At 49.0% G+C, this 14,949-nt stretch overlaps 1 protein-coding gene across 1 annotated transcript; it reads left to right on the forward strand.

The window, feature by feature from the left end:
- The first annotated feature begins 779 nt into the window (after positions 1-779).
- LOC132709231 (dehydrogenase/reductase SDR family member 13-like) lies at positions 780-9,913 on the forward strand. The gene is made up of 5 exons (XM_060682310.2): positions 780-954; positions 2,976-3,094; positions 4,591-4,714; positions 5,283-5,594; positions 9,413-9,913. Exons 1-5 carry the CDS (start codon positions 819-821, stop codon positions 9,670-9,672), a joined length of 951 nt encoding a protein of 316 aa, XP_060538293.2. The 5' UTR covers positions 780-818; the 3' UTR covers positions 9,673-9,913.
- Positions 9,914-14,949: the final 5,036 nt, after the last annotated feature.

The raw sequence follows: 14,949 nt of genomic DNA on the forward strand, positions 1-14,949 counted from the left end.
CGTGTCAGCTTTACACCTAGCCTGTTTTGGGCCTTCCTTCCCCCACTTCCTTACCCCCTGCTTGATTAGTGCACGTGGTATGGCCCCCACTATCAAAACCTTGATTTTCTTTGACAGCAAGGTTGAATTTCTTAACATCTACGTTGGAAGACCTCCAAGGTCCGTTCCAACTAGAAATGGGAAGGCCTGTGGAAAAAGTGCTGGAAAAATTGGGTGACTTTGGGCCAATCACCAGGAGACAGTGAGTTCTAGTCCTGCCTTAGGCATGCAAGCAAGGCATCCTCAGGAATAGGATGGGAGACCATGAGGAGAGGCCAGAAGAGGAGGGGGCAAGGGTATAGTGAGAGGGCAACAGGGCTGCTGGAGTCCAAGTGCTAAGGCCGGACTCCCCTCAGATCAGCTTCCAACCATTTCCTTCCTTCCCTCCATCCCCATTCCTTCCCTCCCTCCTTCCTTTCTTCTCTCCTTCCCTCCCTCCTTCCTTCCTTCCTTCCCTCCTTCTTTCCTTCCTTCCTTCCATCCCCAGTCCTTCCTTCCATCCCCTTCCTTCCTTTCCTCCCTCCTTCCTCCTTTCCTCCCTCCCCCTTCCTTCCTCCTCCTTCCTTCCCTCCTCCGCTCCATCCTTTCCTCCTCTGCTCCTTCCTTCCTTGCTTGCTTGCTTGCTTGTCAGCCAGGAGGGGGGTCGAGAAAGTGTCAGCGGTGCCGGAGTCCGTGGCTTTCCCACGCGGGGGCGGGGCGGGAGGCAGGGCGACGGGAGTGGCGTCCCGGGGAAAGGGATAAAAAGGTGGGGGGGCTGCGGGGCCAGCGGACTTCGGGCCATGGAGGCGTTGGGGGCGCTGGGGGCGGGGGCGGCGCTGCTGCTGGGGCTCTACGCGCTGCTCTACTACAACTTCGTGGCGGCCACCCGGTGCAGGAACGCGGTCAGCCTGCGGGGCAAGACGGTGCTCATCACAGGTCAGCTGGGGGGGAAGGGGGGTCTCGGAGGGGGCCTTCCTTCCTTCCTTCCTTCCTTCCTTCCTTCCTTCCTTCCTTCCTGCCTGCCTGCCTGCCTGCCTGCCTGCCTGCCTGCCTGCCTGCCTTCCTTCCTTCCTTCCTTCCTTCCTTCCTTCCTTCCTTCCTTCCTTTCTCTCTTTCTCTCTCTTCCATCCTTCCTTCCTTCCTTTCTCTCTTTCTCTCTTTCTCTCTCTTCCATCCTTCCTTCCTTCCTTCCTTTCTCTCTTTCTCTCTTTCTCTCTCTTCCATCCTTCCTTCCTTCCTTCCTTTCTCTCTTTCTCTCTTTCTCTCTCTTCCATCCTTCCTTCCTTCAATAACCCCCCCTCCCACCTCAGTGGCTCCGCGCAGGATCAGAATCCCGGAGCAAAAGCGCAGCGCGACCGTCGAAGTCCGCGCAGATTCTGCCCCATGCAGGTCCTGCTTGCCCCCGACTGAAAGGCGCTTCAGAGGCAGCCGAGAAAATCCGGCCAAAAAAGCCCCTCGGGAAGAAACCGGCTGAGAACTGACCCGGGAGGCTCCGCAGATGCCAGCCGTCCCGGGGCCTCCCCGCACCTTGAGACCCCCCCCTCTTCCGAGCAGGTGGGGAAGAGCCGGATTCTCTCCCGAGGGGCGCAGGCAAAGGAGCTGCTTGGTCCCGAACGGGATAGCCAGGATAACAGAGTCGGAAGGGATCCTGAAGGTCTTCTAGACCAACCCCTGCTCAGGTAGGAGACTCTATAGCAGCTTTCCAGACAAAGGGCTGTCCGGTGTCTTCTTAAAAGCTTCCAGGGATGGAGCCCCCACAACTTCTGGTGGCAAGTAGTTCCACTGGTTAATTGTTCTCCCGGTCAGGAAATTTCTCCTTCGTTCCAGGCTGAATCTCTCCTTGGTTAGTTTCCATGCGGTGCTTCTTGTCCTGCCCTCAGGGGCTCTGGAGACAGAGTTGTCCCCCTCTTCTTCTCTGTGGCAGCCCCTCAAACATTAGGATGCTCCTATCATGCCAGCCTGTGACTTCTCTTGAGAGGTCGGTGCCAGGTGATTGGCAGAGGAGGGGTTTGGAAAGCAGCTTTTCAGGCTGCCCATGGTTCATTTTACGTGAAGACAGGAGTCCCTTCGCTTAACCCCTGACTCTGTTTTGGCCACCTCAAAGCTCTCGTCCTCCCACCTGAGATGGAGAGAAGCCGGGAGCAATTCAGAGAAGCTGCAGAAGCTGCAGAAAAGCCAGCTTGGCCTTTGAAGAGAGACTGGAGGAGCTGGGAAGTTTACAAATCAAAGGGCATGTTAAATGTTCCCGCAAAATGAAGCTAAGATCCAGGATCAGGGATGGCTGTTGCCAGCAGGCGGATTCCACTTAAATTAATGAAACAATTCCTGATGTTAAGAGCAATTACTCCAGAAACAGGAAAGTTTGGCCTTGTTGTGAAAGCATCAGGATAGAAATCGTGAGATGGTGAGTTCTAGTCCTGCCTTAGGCGTGGAACCCAGGCTAAAGGGACTAGAACTCACCATTTCCTGATGATTGGCCCAAAGTCATCCAGCTGGGTTTTGTGCCTAAAATGGGACTAGAATAGAATAGAATGAGCTTGAATGGATCTCTTTCTTTCATTCACTCCCTCCCACCTCAGTGGCTCCACGCAGATTCTGCCCCATGCAGGTCCTGCTTGTCCCCGACTGAATGATTGTAAGTCGAGGACTGCCTGTATTACATCTGAATAATTTTAAGCCATTCTTCTTTGTTGATGTAAGATTCCTCCGAAACAGTTGTGAAAATCATCCCCTGAGTCACAATTTCTCCACCTATGCAACTTTAAGATGTTGCATTCTTTTAATTCTGGGAGTTGAAGTCCCCCAACTTAAAGTTTTCCAGGTTGAGAAACACTGCCAAACAAATGCTTCACTTTGTAACGCCACAAAAATTGCTGGCACACAGATGCAGGCCCGGCTTCTGGTTCTCCATCAAAGGCTGGGCAATCTCGGTGAATCGTTTCTCTGCCCTTTCCTAGGTGGAAATGCAGGGATCGGGAAGGCCACAGCGGTGGATCTGGCCCGGAGAGGCGCCCGTGTCGTTCTGGCATGCCGCAACAAAGCGAGGGGAGAATCGGCCGTGTACGACATCAGACGGGTAAGCATCGGACTCATAGTGTCCTGATCCCCTTTTGCAACCTTCTGACAACACAGTCAATGGGGAATTCAATTTACAATCTTGTCACTAATTTAACAACCACAGTGATTTACTTAACAACTGTAGCAAGAAAGGTCGTAAATCGGGGCAAAATGTACTTAACAACTATCTTGCTTAACAACAGAAATTTGAGGCTCAGCTGTAGTGGTACGTCACCACACTGGTGACATACTCAGCTGTGGTGGTATGTCCCACCACTGAAGGGACAATCTTGGACTATGTGTGTTATTGTTTGTTCCGATGCGCCTCAGTCGCAGTGCGGACTTTTGGCCATTCCCCACATAAAGAGCTTTGCCTTGAATTCTGGCAGGGCCTGTCCTGGTTCTATTCAGGGGGCTCCATATTTTTCGGGGCAGCTGCATTCGGATCTGGGTCAGGGAACTGCATAACTGTCCAAATGAAATCAGAGACACTGACACAAACTTGTAGTTTTATATAAATAAATATATTTAACTTCTATACAGCAGACAAGATAGTCCGGAACACAGGAACATTCATGAGGTAAATCAAACAGTAAACAGAGCCCACAGAAGAAAAAGGCGGGAAAAAAGGGAAACTCCCCCTTTACACCCACAGCAACCAATCATAGTGCAGATTGCCTCATGCAGGAGCCAGCACTCAACTACAAGTGTACCCTTTACTATTCCAGCTATGAAATTCAATATCTTAACACTCCTCCGACTTATACCTGGACAGCATTTAAACCAAGTTGCTTTACAAAATCCTTGTGGCTTTGCGTTCCCAATGGCTTTGCCATGAGATCGTCCAAATTATCTTCTGATGGACAATAAATTAGATCTATTCGAGCGCTTTTTTCCAGTTTTATAGTTTTATTACGGGTTTTTTTATGTAGTTTTAGATTTTGAGAGCTGCCCAGAGGTGATTATAAGATTGATGGCCATATACAGGCACTCCTTGATTTACAACCACAGTTGGGGCCAGAATTCCTGTTGCTAAATAAGAAGGTTGTTAAATGCATCTGACACAATTTTACACCATAGCTTTTAAGCAAATCACTGCAGTTTTAAGGGAATCACATGGTTGTTAAGTGAATCCAGCTCCCCCAATTGACATTAATTGTCTGAATCCTTTGGGACAATCACAAATAGTGATCACATGACCCCAGGACACTGCCACCACCGGAATTATTGCTGGTTGCCAAGTGCCCAAATTCTGATCACATGACCCTAGGGATGCTGCGAGGGTTGAAAGTGTGAGGATTGGTCGTAAATCACTTTTTCCATTGGCATTGTAATTTTGAGCGGTCACTAAATGAATGGTTGTAAAGCGAGGATTGTCTGTATTGTTTTATTACACACCACCCAGAGAGATTGCCGGGAGGTGAGCAGACCTACGTAGAAGGTGAGTAAAATGGGATCAACCTTTGAAGCCGCACCGGATCCCAAGGCTCAGGATTCCTTCTGCTCCTTTTCCAGGAAAGTGGGAACTCGGAGGTGATCCTGATGATCCTGGATCTGGGCAGCCTGAACTCCGTGCGATCTTTTGCACAGACCTACTTAAAGTCGGAGCCCCGTCTGGACATCCTCATCAACAACGCAGGTGGGGGCAGAGCAGACCCTCCCCGGGGTCTCCAGAGGGGGAAGGAAGGGGGAAGATTCTGGCTGTCTCCGGGATCTCTCTTCCTTTGGGGATTTGGCCATAACCTGAGAAGCACCTCTCTCCCATTTGTGACTGTTTGTTTTTCGTATACTGCCTCTATTAATATTTTTATGAGTAATTCAAGGTGGCGAACAGATCCAACTCACCTTCCTACCCCTATTTTCCCACAACAACCACCCTGTGCGGTGGGTTGGGCTGAGAAAGAGAGAGAGAGAGGGAGAGAGAGGGGGGGACTAACCCAAAGTCACCCAGCTGGCTTTCATGCTTAGGGTGGAGCTAGAACTCCCCGTCTCCTGGGGATTGGCCCAAAGTCACCCAGCTGGCTTTCATGGCTAAGGCAAGATTTGAACTCATGGCCTCCCATTTTAACCACTAGACCAAACTGACTTAAAAAGACACCTGCCTAGGCCATTAGACCAAACTGAATGCTTTACAGGTAGTCCTCGACCCATTACAGTGACCCATTGTAAGCCAAGGACTGCATGTAATCTGCTTCCTTTTCCGGCAGGGGTCTTTCAGGATGGCCAAACCTCCGATGGCTTTGACCAGGCCTTCCAGGTCAACCACTTGGCCCACTTCCTGCTGACCCACCTGCTCCTGGACCGACTGAAGCGCTGCGCCCCGAGCAGGATCATAATTCTGTCCTCGAGTTGGCACACCTTTGGGAAGATCAACTTTCGGACCATCCACAAGCCAGTGGAGGGAATGTGGAAAGCTCTACGTTCATACGGCAACAGCAAACTAGCCAATATTCTCCACGCAAGAGAGTTGGCCAACCGGTTGGAAGCAACCAACGTCACCTGCTACGCGGTTCATCCAGGTGAGTGGAAGTTCGGCTCCAAGGTGCCCCAGATGGAGGCCCCCCCACCAGACATTTCTCTCCCACTGGGGGCTCCCTCGACCCCCTCTGCAGAGACACCCCGGGAGTTTCCTCCATCGAGGTCAGCTACAGAGGGAGACGTCTCCCACCACCACCCCTCAGCTCCAGAATCCTAGAATCTTAGGGTGGGAAGCAGTGGTGGGATCCTTCCGGTTTAACAACCAGTTCGGGGATTGCGTGTTTCGTGTGCACATGCACAGTTTTAACAAAACTAAACTTCCACGTTGCTTCTGGGCAGTAACACAGCTGAGGCACAGCAATCCACTATGCCGTGCGAATCAGCTGAGAGGATAAAGGTAAGTAAAGCGCCCGGGGTGGGCGGGCCCACCTGATCGTCAGAGCAAACCGTTTCGCTCCCAGCTGATCATCGGAGCTATTGGTACATCTGAATCCATCCGAACCGGCTGAATCCCACCCGTGGTGTGAAGGGTCCTCAGAGGTCTTCTAGTCCAACCCCCTGCCTCTCAACTCCATTCGTCATGAAAAGGTTACTTTTACTAAAAGCCAAGTGCTTATAGTAGCAAAGCCGGACCTAAATGTTTCACCCCCCAATTAGGTTGCCCATTCGCCACTCATATTCAGAGAGGATTATTGCTTATTGACACTTGGAGGCAAGAAAAGAATAACAGAGAAGGAATAACACCCCCATCATTGTTTGATGTTTATACCTATGCTCTTCCTACGGAAAAGTCATTATTTAATACCGGTATCCTTCATTTGAATTTACAGGAAGTCCTTGCCTTACGAGCCCCAAATTTCTGTTGCTAAGCAAGACAGTTGTTAAGTGAATCACTGCACTGGCTAAGTTATTAACATGGTTGTAAAGTGAATTGGGCTTTCCCATTGACTATGTTCGTCAGAAGGTCGCAAAAGGGGATCACATGACTCCGGGACAATGCAACCGTCATAAGTATGAGTCAGTTGCCAAAAATCTAAATTTCGATCACGTGTTCATGGAGATGCTACAATGGTTGTGTCAAAAATAGTCATAAGTCACTTTTTTCAGTGCTGTTGTAACTTTGGACGGTCACTAAACAAACTCTAATAAGTTGGGGACTGCCTGTATTAGCCACCTAAATCCAATGGATTTATGTGTGAGACAACACACACACACACACACACACACACACACACACACACACACGCACACACCAGTGGTGAGTTTCAAAATTTTTTACTACCGGTTCTGTGAGTGTGGCTTGGAGGGCATGGAATGGCTTGGTGGGTGTGGCATGGCTTGGTGGGCATGGCTTGTGGGTGTGGCAGGGGAAGGATACTGCAAAATCCCCATTCCTTCCCCACTCCAGGGGAAGGTTACTGCAAAATCCCCATTTCCTCCCGATCAGCTGGGACTCGGGAGGCAGAGAATAGACGAGGGCAGGGCCAATCAGAATTTTTACTACCGGTTCTCCGAACTACCCAAAATTTCTGCTACCTCTGACACACACACACACACACACACACACACACACACACACACACACACACACACACACATTATTTTAATCAACTCAGGGAACAGACAGAATATCATTGTGTAATATTATTTAATGTGTCAACAATACTACAAGGGTTCTGCATTGTTTTTCCTGAAATTCTCATCATTTGATTTCTAACTGAATTCCAGTTTTAATGCTATACATACCGTGTTTATCCTATTTTCCTTGTCCTGAATTTCTCGTTATTTCTAATTGAATTTCAATTTTTAATTGGACAATTAAAAACCATCTTTCATGTGGATCAGGCCAAGAGGAAAAATGGCCTACCCTTCCTGGCTACACAATGTGACCCCATGAAAAATCTCCATCGCTATCATGGTTTAAGCGTCTTTAAATGTTATTAATTAAAAAAACCATAACTAACATTGTTTTATAATATCTAATATCTAACCATGGAGGAATTCAAACTGTGACATCATTATAGCACATATTTAAAAGGAAAAAAAAATAGTTTCCTAAATATTACAGCCAAAATTTAACTCTGAGATAAAAGGAATCCATTTCCTTTCACAGGGAGCCATCGTTTATCTTGCATGTATCTTGGTTTACTATGAATTTGGAATTTTTGCTACCCGCTTCTTTACTTCCAACTAGCTGAATACCCATGCTCCACTATGAAACTATGCGATCGGACTTGATAAATCGACACTTACAGCTTGAAAATTAATGAGTAGTTACGATTGGCCTCTCCTCTCCCCTTTTTCCCCCAGCCTTGCCCCACAGAATTAATTATTTAATTTAATTTAATTTAATTTGTATGCCGCCCTATCTCCATAGGACTCAGGGCGGCTCACAACAATTAAGAAATACAATCCCAATCCAATAAAAACATGTTAAAAATTCATATTAAACACTTAAAACACATTTAAAAATAATCAAAACCCCATCAGTCCAGGCTGGGCAATTTGAACAGCCATGTTTTTAGTTCACGGCGGAAAGTGCGAAGGTCAGGGGCCAACCGGAGCCCCAGGGGGAGTTGGTTCCAAAGGGTGGGCGCAGCCACAGAGAAAGCTCTACCTCTGGGGGCCGCCAGCCGACAATGTCTAGCCGACGGCACCCGGAGAAGGCCCTCCCTGTGAGAACGCACCGGGCGATGGGAAGCTGTTGCTGGTTGCAGATGGTCCGACAGATATCCTGGGCCTAAGCCATGTAGGGCTTTATAGGTCATCACCAGCACCTTGAATCTCACCCGGAGGGCAACCGGCAACCAATGCAAGTCGCGCAGGAGAGGTGTAACATGGGCGTATCGGGACCCTCCCATCATGACCCACGCGGCTGCATTCTGTACCAGCTGAAGCCTCCGAATGATCCTCAAGGGCAGCCCTAGGTAGAGAGCATTGCAGTAGTCAATACGGGAGGAGACTAGCGCATGAATAACTGTGCGTAGGGCATCCCGGTCCAAATAGGGGCGCAACTGGCGCACCAGGCGAATCTGGGCAAACGCCCCCCTGGTCACAGTTGTTATATGATCTTCTAAGCTCAACCGTGAGTCCAGGAGGACACCCAAGTTGCGTGCCCTGTCTACAAGGGGTAACACCTCGCCCCCTATAGCCAAAGATGGAACCCCTCGATTGGGCCAGGATGCCGGTACCCACAGCCACTCAGTCTTGGCAGGGTTGAGCTGAAGCCTGTTCCTCCCCATCCAGACCCGTACCGCTTCCAGGCACCGTGACCTCACGTTGAGGGCATCACTGGGCAGTTTCGGGGTGGATATAAAAAGCTGGGTATCATCAGCATACTGATGATACCTCACCCCAAAACCACAAATGATCTCTCCCAGCGGCTTCATATAAATGTTGAACAGAAGAGGCGAAAGGACCGACCCCTGGGGCACCCCACAAGTGAGGGGCCTCATGGCCGACCTCTGCCCCCCCCCCCGTCAACACCACCTGCGTACAACCTGAGAGGTAAGAGGAGAACCACTGCTAAACAGTGCCTCCCACTTCTAACCCCTTGAGGCGTCGCAGCAGGATACCATGGTCGATGATATTGAAAGCCGCCGAAAGATCTGATAGGACCAGAACAGAGGAATAACCTCTGTCCCGAGCCCTCCAGAGATCATCCACCAGCGCGAACAATGCCGTCTCTGTGCTGTATCTGGGCCTGAAACCGGGATACAGCCTCCCCTATTCTCTTCCCTTCTCTCCCTCAGCCTTGCCCCACAGGAGTTTTTAATTGGAGTTGGGGATTTCAGGAACGCTGACAGGTGCTTCTTTCTGTCCGAGGCTGTTCACACAACCAACTCTCTTTTCCTTTCAGGATCCGTTAGAACCGAAATTGGTTATTCCTGTCCCTGGTGGGTAGTTTGGTTCCTTTGGTTCGTCAAGACCTTCAAACGAGATTGCGATGCGGGTGCCCAGACCTCCATCTACTGTGCCACCGAGGAGGGCATCGAGAGGCTGAGCGGGCGGTATTTCGTGGACTGCCACCCCTTAGAACCCTCGTCACAGGCCCGTGATGACCACATGGCCAAGAAGCTCTGGGAATTCAGCGAGAGGCTGCTGGGACTGACCACTTAAGACGGGAAGGGTCAGAGACGCAGTTTGGAGTAACCGAAAGCTGGCATCCCATTAACCTGGGAAGGTTAAAGTGCAGGGAATCTGGAAACTTCCCTGGGGTCGTGGTGTGACTGAGACAAGCGTTGAGTTTCCGAGAAGTTTAGAAACTGGAAAGCACTGTGGGTTTTCTCATGGTGAGTTGCCCAGCGTTGATTTGGAAGGTGGGCGGCCATAAGAATCTTTGAAAGAAAGAAAGAAACTCCATCCAGGTTTTGGTCTCTCTTTTCTCCATCCTGGCCTTTTCCCCCCAGTCTTGAAAGGGGCTACTCCTCCCCATCCCTTGAGGCATTTCATTACCTGACTAGGTAATGTCATCGGTGCTGGAAGGGAGTGGGGTTGGGCAGGGTTGGACAGATGACCTTCGAGGTCCCTTCCAGAACTGGGAATTAAACCGTTTGGTCCATGTAGCCTGAAATGGTAGCAGTGAGGCAGTGGGTCTTTTGCAGCTCTTCAAGGGTGGGGGGAATCTTTTTCATTTTGGGTTGCCCGTGTCAGAAATTCCTCAATAGGTTGCACATGCAAGTAGTCCTCGACTTAAGACTGCAGTTGGGACCTGAATTCCCACTACTAAGCCAGGCAGTTGTGAAGTGAATTGTGCCAAATTTCATGTCTTTTTGCCATGGTTAAGCATTAAGTGCATCACATGGTTGTCCGTTCTCTTCTTAAACACTTCCAGTGTTGGAGCATTTACAACTTCTGGAGGCAAGTTGTTCCACTGATGAATTGTTCTCATTGTTAGGAAATTCCTCCTCAATTCCAGGTTGCTTCTCTCCAACCTGCAACCTCTTGGCCGAAGAGGTGGTAAAAAAAATGCTTTGAAAAGTCTCTGACAATCCCAGCTGAGTTGCCTGATGGGCAGAGGCTTTTCAAAGCATTTTCAAAGCATTGCCAGGGATCACCAACACCCCAGAAGACAAGCTCAGGAGCCAAAAAGATCTTGACAAACTTGAACAATGGGTCCTCTCCAACAAAATGAATTTCAATGTGGAGGAAATCAAAGTTTTACATGTAGGCAGGGAAAAATCAAAGGTATAAATACAGATTAGGCGAGACCTGGCTCAATCACTTGAATATGAGCCAGCCCTGCGCGAGAGCAGCCAAAAAAGCTAATACAGTCCCTGGTTGTATAAACAGAGGCATAGAATCAAGATCACATGAAGTACTAGCTCCGCTTTATAACACCTTGGAGAGACACTTGGAACACCGCATCCACTTCTGATCCCCACGATATAAAAAAGATGCCGAGACTCTGGAAAGAGTGCAGAGAAGAGCAACCAGAATGATTTTTTATTGATTTATTTATTTATATGCCGCCCTTCTCCGGAGACTCAGGGCGGCTTATAGTGCGTTAAGCAATAGCCTTCATCCTTTTGTATATTTATACAAAGTCAGCTTATTGCCCCCACAATCTGGGTCCTCATTTTACCTACCTTAGAAAGGATGGAAGGCTGAGTCAACCTTGAGCCTGGTGAGATTCGAACTTACTTTTAATTGCAGACAGCTGGTGTTAAATTACAGTGTTTAGTCTGTTGAGCTATCCAGGCTCAACATTAGGGGGCTACAGGCTAAAACATACGAAGAACAGTTGCAGGAATTGCCATGGCTAGTCTAATGGAAAGAAGGGTTAGGGGAGACCTGATAGCAGTCTTCCAATATTTGAGGGGTTCCTACAAAGATAAGGGGGACAATCTACTTTCCAAAGCACCAGAAGGCAAGAAACAATGGATGGAAACTAACCAAGGAGCGAAGCAACCTAGAACTCAGGCGAAATTTCCTCCTAATGGTGAAAGCAATCGATGGATGGTTGGCCTTCAGAAGTTGTGGGTGCTCCATCACTGGAGGCTTTCAAAAAGAGACTGGACAGCCGTTTGTCTGAAGTGGCATGGAATCTCCTGCTTGAGCAGAGGGTTGGACTAGAAGACCTCCAAGATCCCTTCCAACTCTGTTATTCTGTGACAGGCTCTTGGCGATTCTGTTGGCCAGATCTCTCCACATCTTCGAATCTTGCATTACTTCTTCCAGTTGTCCCATGCTCTGGCCAGTATCAGCTTTGATGGTGTCCAGTCCCCGTGTTCTTTGGCGGCCCAGTTTCTGCCTTTACCGCTCCCTCTTCCCAACACAATTGCTTCCCCCAGTGAATTCCCCTCCATGACAGCCAGAACAAGTGAGGCTTAGTTTTTGTGATTTTGCCTTCCAGTGACACGTCTGGGGTTAATGCCCTCCAGCACTTGCTTGTTAATCCCCTGTGCTTGTCCAGGGCCTACGTAGCAGCCTTCTCCAGCACCACAGGTCAAACAAGTCGGTGTCACCGATGCGTTGCGGTTCCGTGTTAGCAAAGCAAAAGGAGCACACGGAGCCTAAGCTGATGCAACTTCTTTATTCACTATGCCTTCACACGCCGCACGGCAAAGCTGCAGGTATACGAATACACATAAAGTCGGCGTTGGGAGCGGCTGCCTCCCAACGCCTTTTAAATAGCGCGCCGGCATGGTAGTTAAGACCATCGCCCTTCCGGGCTTCCTGCGCATGCGCCGCCGGCTGCCGTCCCATTACAGCAGGAAGGTAAACAATACTCCCTCTCCCCGGCCGCCACCGTGACCGACCGCCTCAAATAACACCCCACCACCGTGTAGCAGCGTAGATAGCTTCCGACGCCCAAACCCCCCCCCCGTCGACGCCACCGTCAGCTGGAGCGGTTGAGCCCGTGATCGTAGCGTGAGTCCATGGCCGTAGCAGCGGGGCGAGATGTCGAGTGGATCGCGACAGTCGGTCTCCTACCTGTCTTGCTTTCTCTAAAGAACAACTTTCCCAACTCTAGGCGGCTACCGTTTGTATTTGAAATAGGTAGCCAGGTCACCACCTGCATTATTTCAACTACAACGAAAGTTTTGACAGACAAAACCACAGCTGCACCCCATCATGTCCAATCTACACAGAAGAGGGAGAAATCAAAGCCTTAAGCTCTTTCACAGGGACTCCAGCCACTCACTGAAATTTGTGGTTGTTAGTTGCGAAGTCGTGTCCGACCCATCGCGACCCCATGGACCACGTTCCTCCAGGCCTTCCTGTCCTCTACCATCCCCTGGAGACCATTTAAGCTCACGCTGACTGCTTCAGTGACTCCATCCAGCCACCTCGTTCTCTGCCGTCCCCTTCTTCTTTTGCCCTCCATCATTCCCAGCATTAGGCTCTTCTCCAGGACCATAAGGAAGGCTGAGAAGGCCAAAGAATGGAGGCCTTTGAACTCTGGTGCTGGAGAAGACTCCTGCGAGTCCCTTGGACTGCAAGGCCATCCAACCGGTCAGTCCTAGAGGAGATCAACCCTGACTGCTCTTGAGAAGGCCAGATCCTGAAGATGAAACTCAAATATTTTGGCCACCTAATGAGAAGGAAGGACTCACTGAAATAGGTATGTAGCTAACAGGTGAGTCAAGATTAAAACACAGGATGTGAAAGTTTTCACCAAACACATCGACCTTGTGGACAAGTAAATTATGTTCAGACAAGAAGATGACGAGGAAAACAGTCTGACTTTCCTGTAGCGTGTAGTACACATTAAAGAAGATAGAAGTCTTGCAGGTAGTCCTCAACCTACGACCACAACTGGGCCTTCATCAAATTCCTCCCCCCCCAAAAAAAAGACACAGCAGGAGCTCCTCCATAACAGACAAAGAAGAGAACAACAAACGAAGCAATGTTGTCATTCCATACATTGTACAAATATCTGAAAATCTCAGGAAGGTTTTCAAAACACAATATACATACACACTTTAAACCTGAAAATAAAGGCAAAAGCTTGTCCACCCCAAAGATAAAGCATCCCGACACAAATTGAACAATGTGATATATGCAGTACAAAGCAGTGAGACCTGTACAGATCTGTACATTGGAGAAACAAAACAACCACTTCACAAAATCATGACACAACATACCCATCAGGACATGATTCAGCAGTCCATCTGCATTTGAAAGGTAAGTTATCTTAGATTGTTAGATTCAGATAACTAACAATCTGAATTGGTCTCTCTTCACGTTATCCTTAGTGAAGCATGCAAACCAGGGTCTGCATTTCCGGTGTCGGATGAGGAGACCACATCTTTCTCCTTTTGTCCTGGCCACTTTTTACAGAGGCACAATGGAGAGTGTTTTAACAAACCGCATTCATGTTTGGTTTAGGGGCAGCAGCAGCTCAGATAGAAAGTCCCTACAGAGAGTGGTGAGGACAGTGGAGAAGATTATAGGAAGCTGGCTTCCTGTCACTCAGGATACTGTTTATAAGTGTGATGCGCTTAGAGCTCAAAGCATTGTTAGACACCCCACCCACCCACTTTACGGTCTGATTCTGTTGCTCCCCTCTGGAAGGAGGTTTCGAAGTATTTCTATCAGGACTACCAGATTCTGTAACAGCTTTGCTCCCTACGCCATCCATCTGCTAAACTTGCAAGATTCATTTTTCTTGCCATGTAAATGTATACATCCAAACTGGACTGTGTTGTTTCTCTGTGACATATAATATACGTGGATATATCCATAATTTTGTATGTATGTATGTATGTATGTATGTATGTATGTATGTATGTATGTATGTTGTCATATTTTTATGTAGTGTCTATTGGTGGTGGTGACCCATTGAGAGCTGTATGCAACGAAATTTCATTTTAATGTATGCCGACGGGGATGGATATGACACCATCTATCGCTTGTCATAAAAAGACCCCACACATCAAAGAACGTTCTCCCTGCGGGAAGGACGGAAGGAAGGCTGAGAAAATATCTGCAGACCTCTCACATCCTGGACATAGACTCTTTCAACTCCTCCCCTCAAAACGACCTTATAGGGCAGGGATGGTTAACCTTTTTGCCATCGCGTGCCAAAAGCGGGGGGAAGTGGGGGGGTCACAAAAACCCCACTCCCTCCTAACACTGATGACATTACCTAGTTGTGTTCTGACCCAGCTCCCCAAACATGACAAACCCTCTGTAATCAATCAACGATTCCTTTATTAGGAGCGCCAGCAGCCCCGCCCAAAAGTTTCTCTCTCACCCAGGTTAAAAAGTCGGTCCGGCAGGGAGATGAATAGTTGTCTGCCACCTCTATTCATCTCCGCCCCCTGCCTTTTATCCCCAGAGCTAGGATGGGGCTTCGCTAGCAGAACTGGCTCTTCTGTCCTGAGGACCGGCCCACAGATTTTCACTGCTCTCCTCTCCTTTGTCTTCTGCGCATCCACGCGTCAGGCA

This window comes from Pantherophis guttatus, chromosome 1 (assembly GCF_059756535.1).
Source record: "Pantherophis guttatus breed Tessera chromosome 1, ASM5975653v1, whole genome shotgun sequence".
In the NCBI taxonomy this organism is placed as follows: Eukaryota; Metazoa; Chordata; class Lepidosauria; order Squamata; family Colubridae; genus Pantherophis; species Pantherophis guttatus.

What these genes read in the sequence shown, in the direction of transcription:
- LOC132709231 (XM_060682310.2), top strand. Translation starts at nt 819, where the DNA reads ATGGAGGCGTTGGGGGCGCTGGGGGCGGGGGCGGCGCTGCTGCTGGGG. An exon ending in CCGTGTACGACATCAGACGG is followed by an intron (nt 3,095 to 4,590) that starts GTAAGCATCGGA and finishes CTCCTTTTCCAG; the next exon opens with GAAAGTGGGAACTCGGAGGT. An exon ending in CTGCTACGCGGTTCATCCAG is followed by an intron (nt 5,595 to 9,412) that starts GTGAGTGGAAGT and finishes TTTTCCTTTCAG; the next exon opens with GATCCGTTAGAACCGAAATT.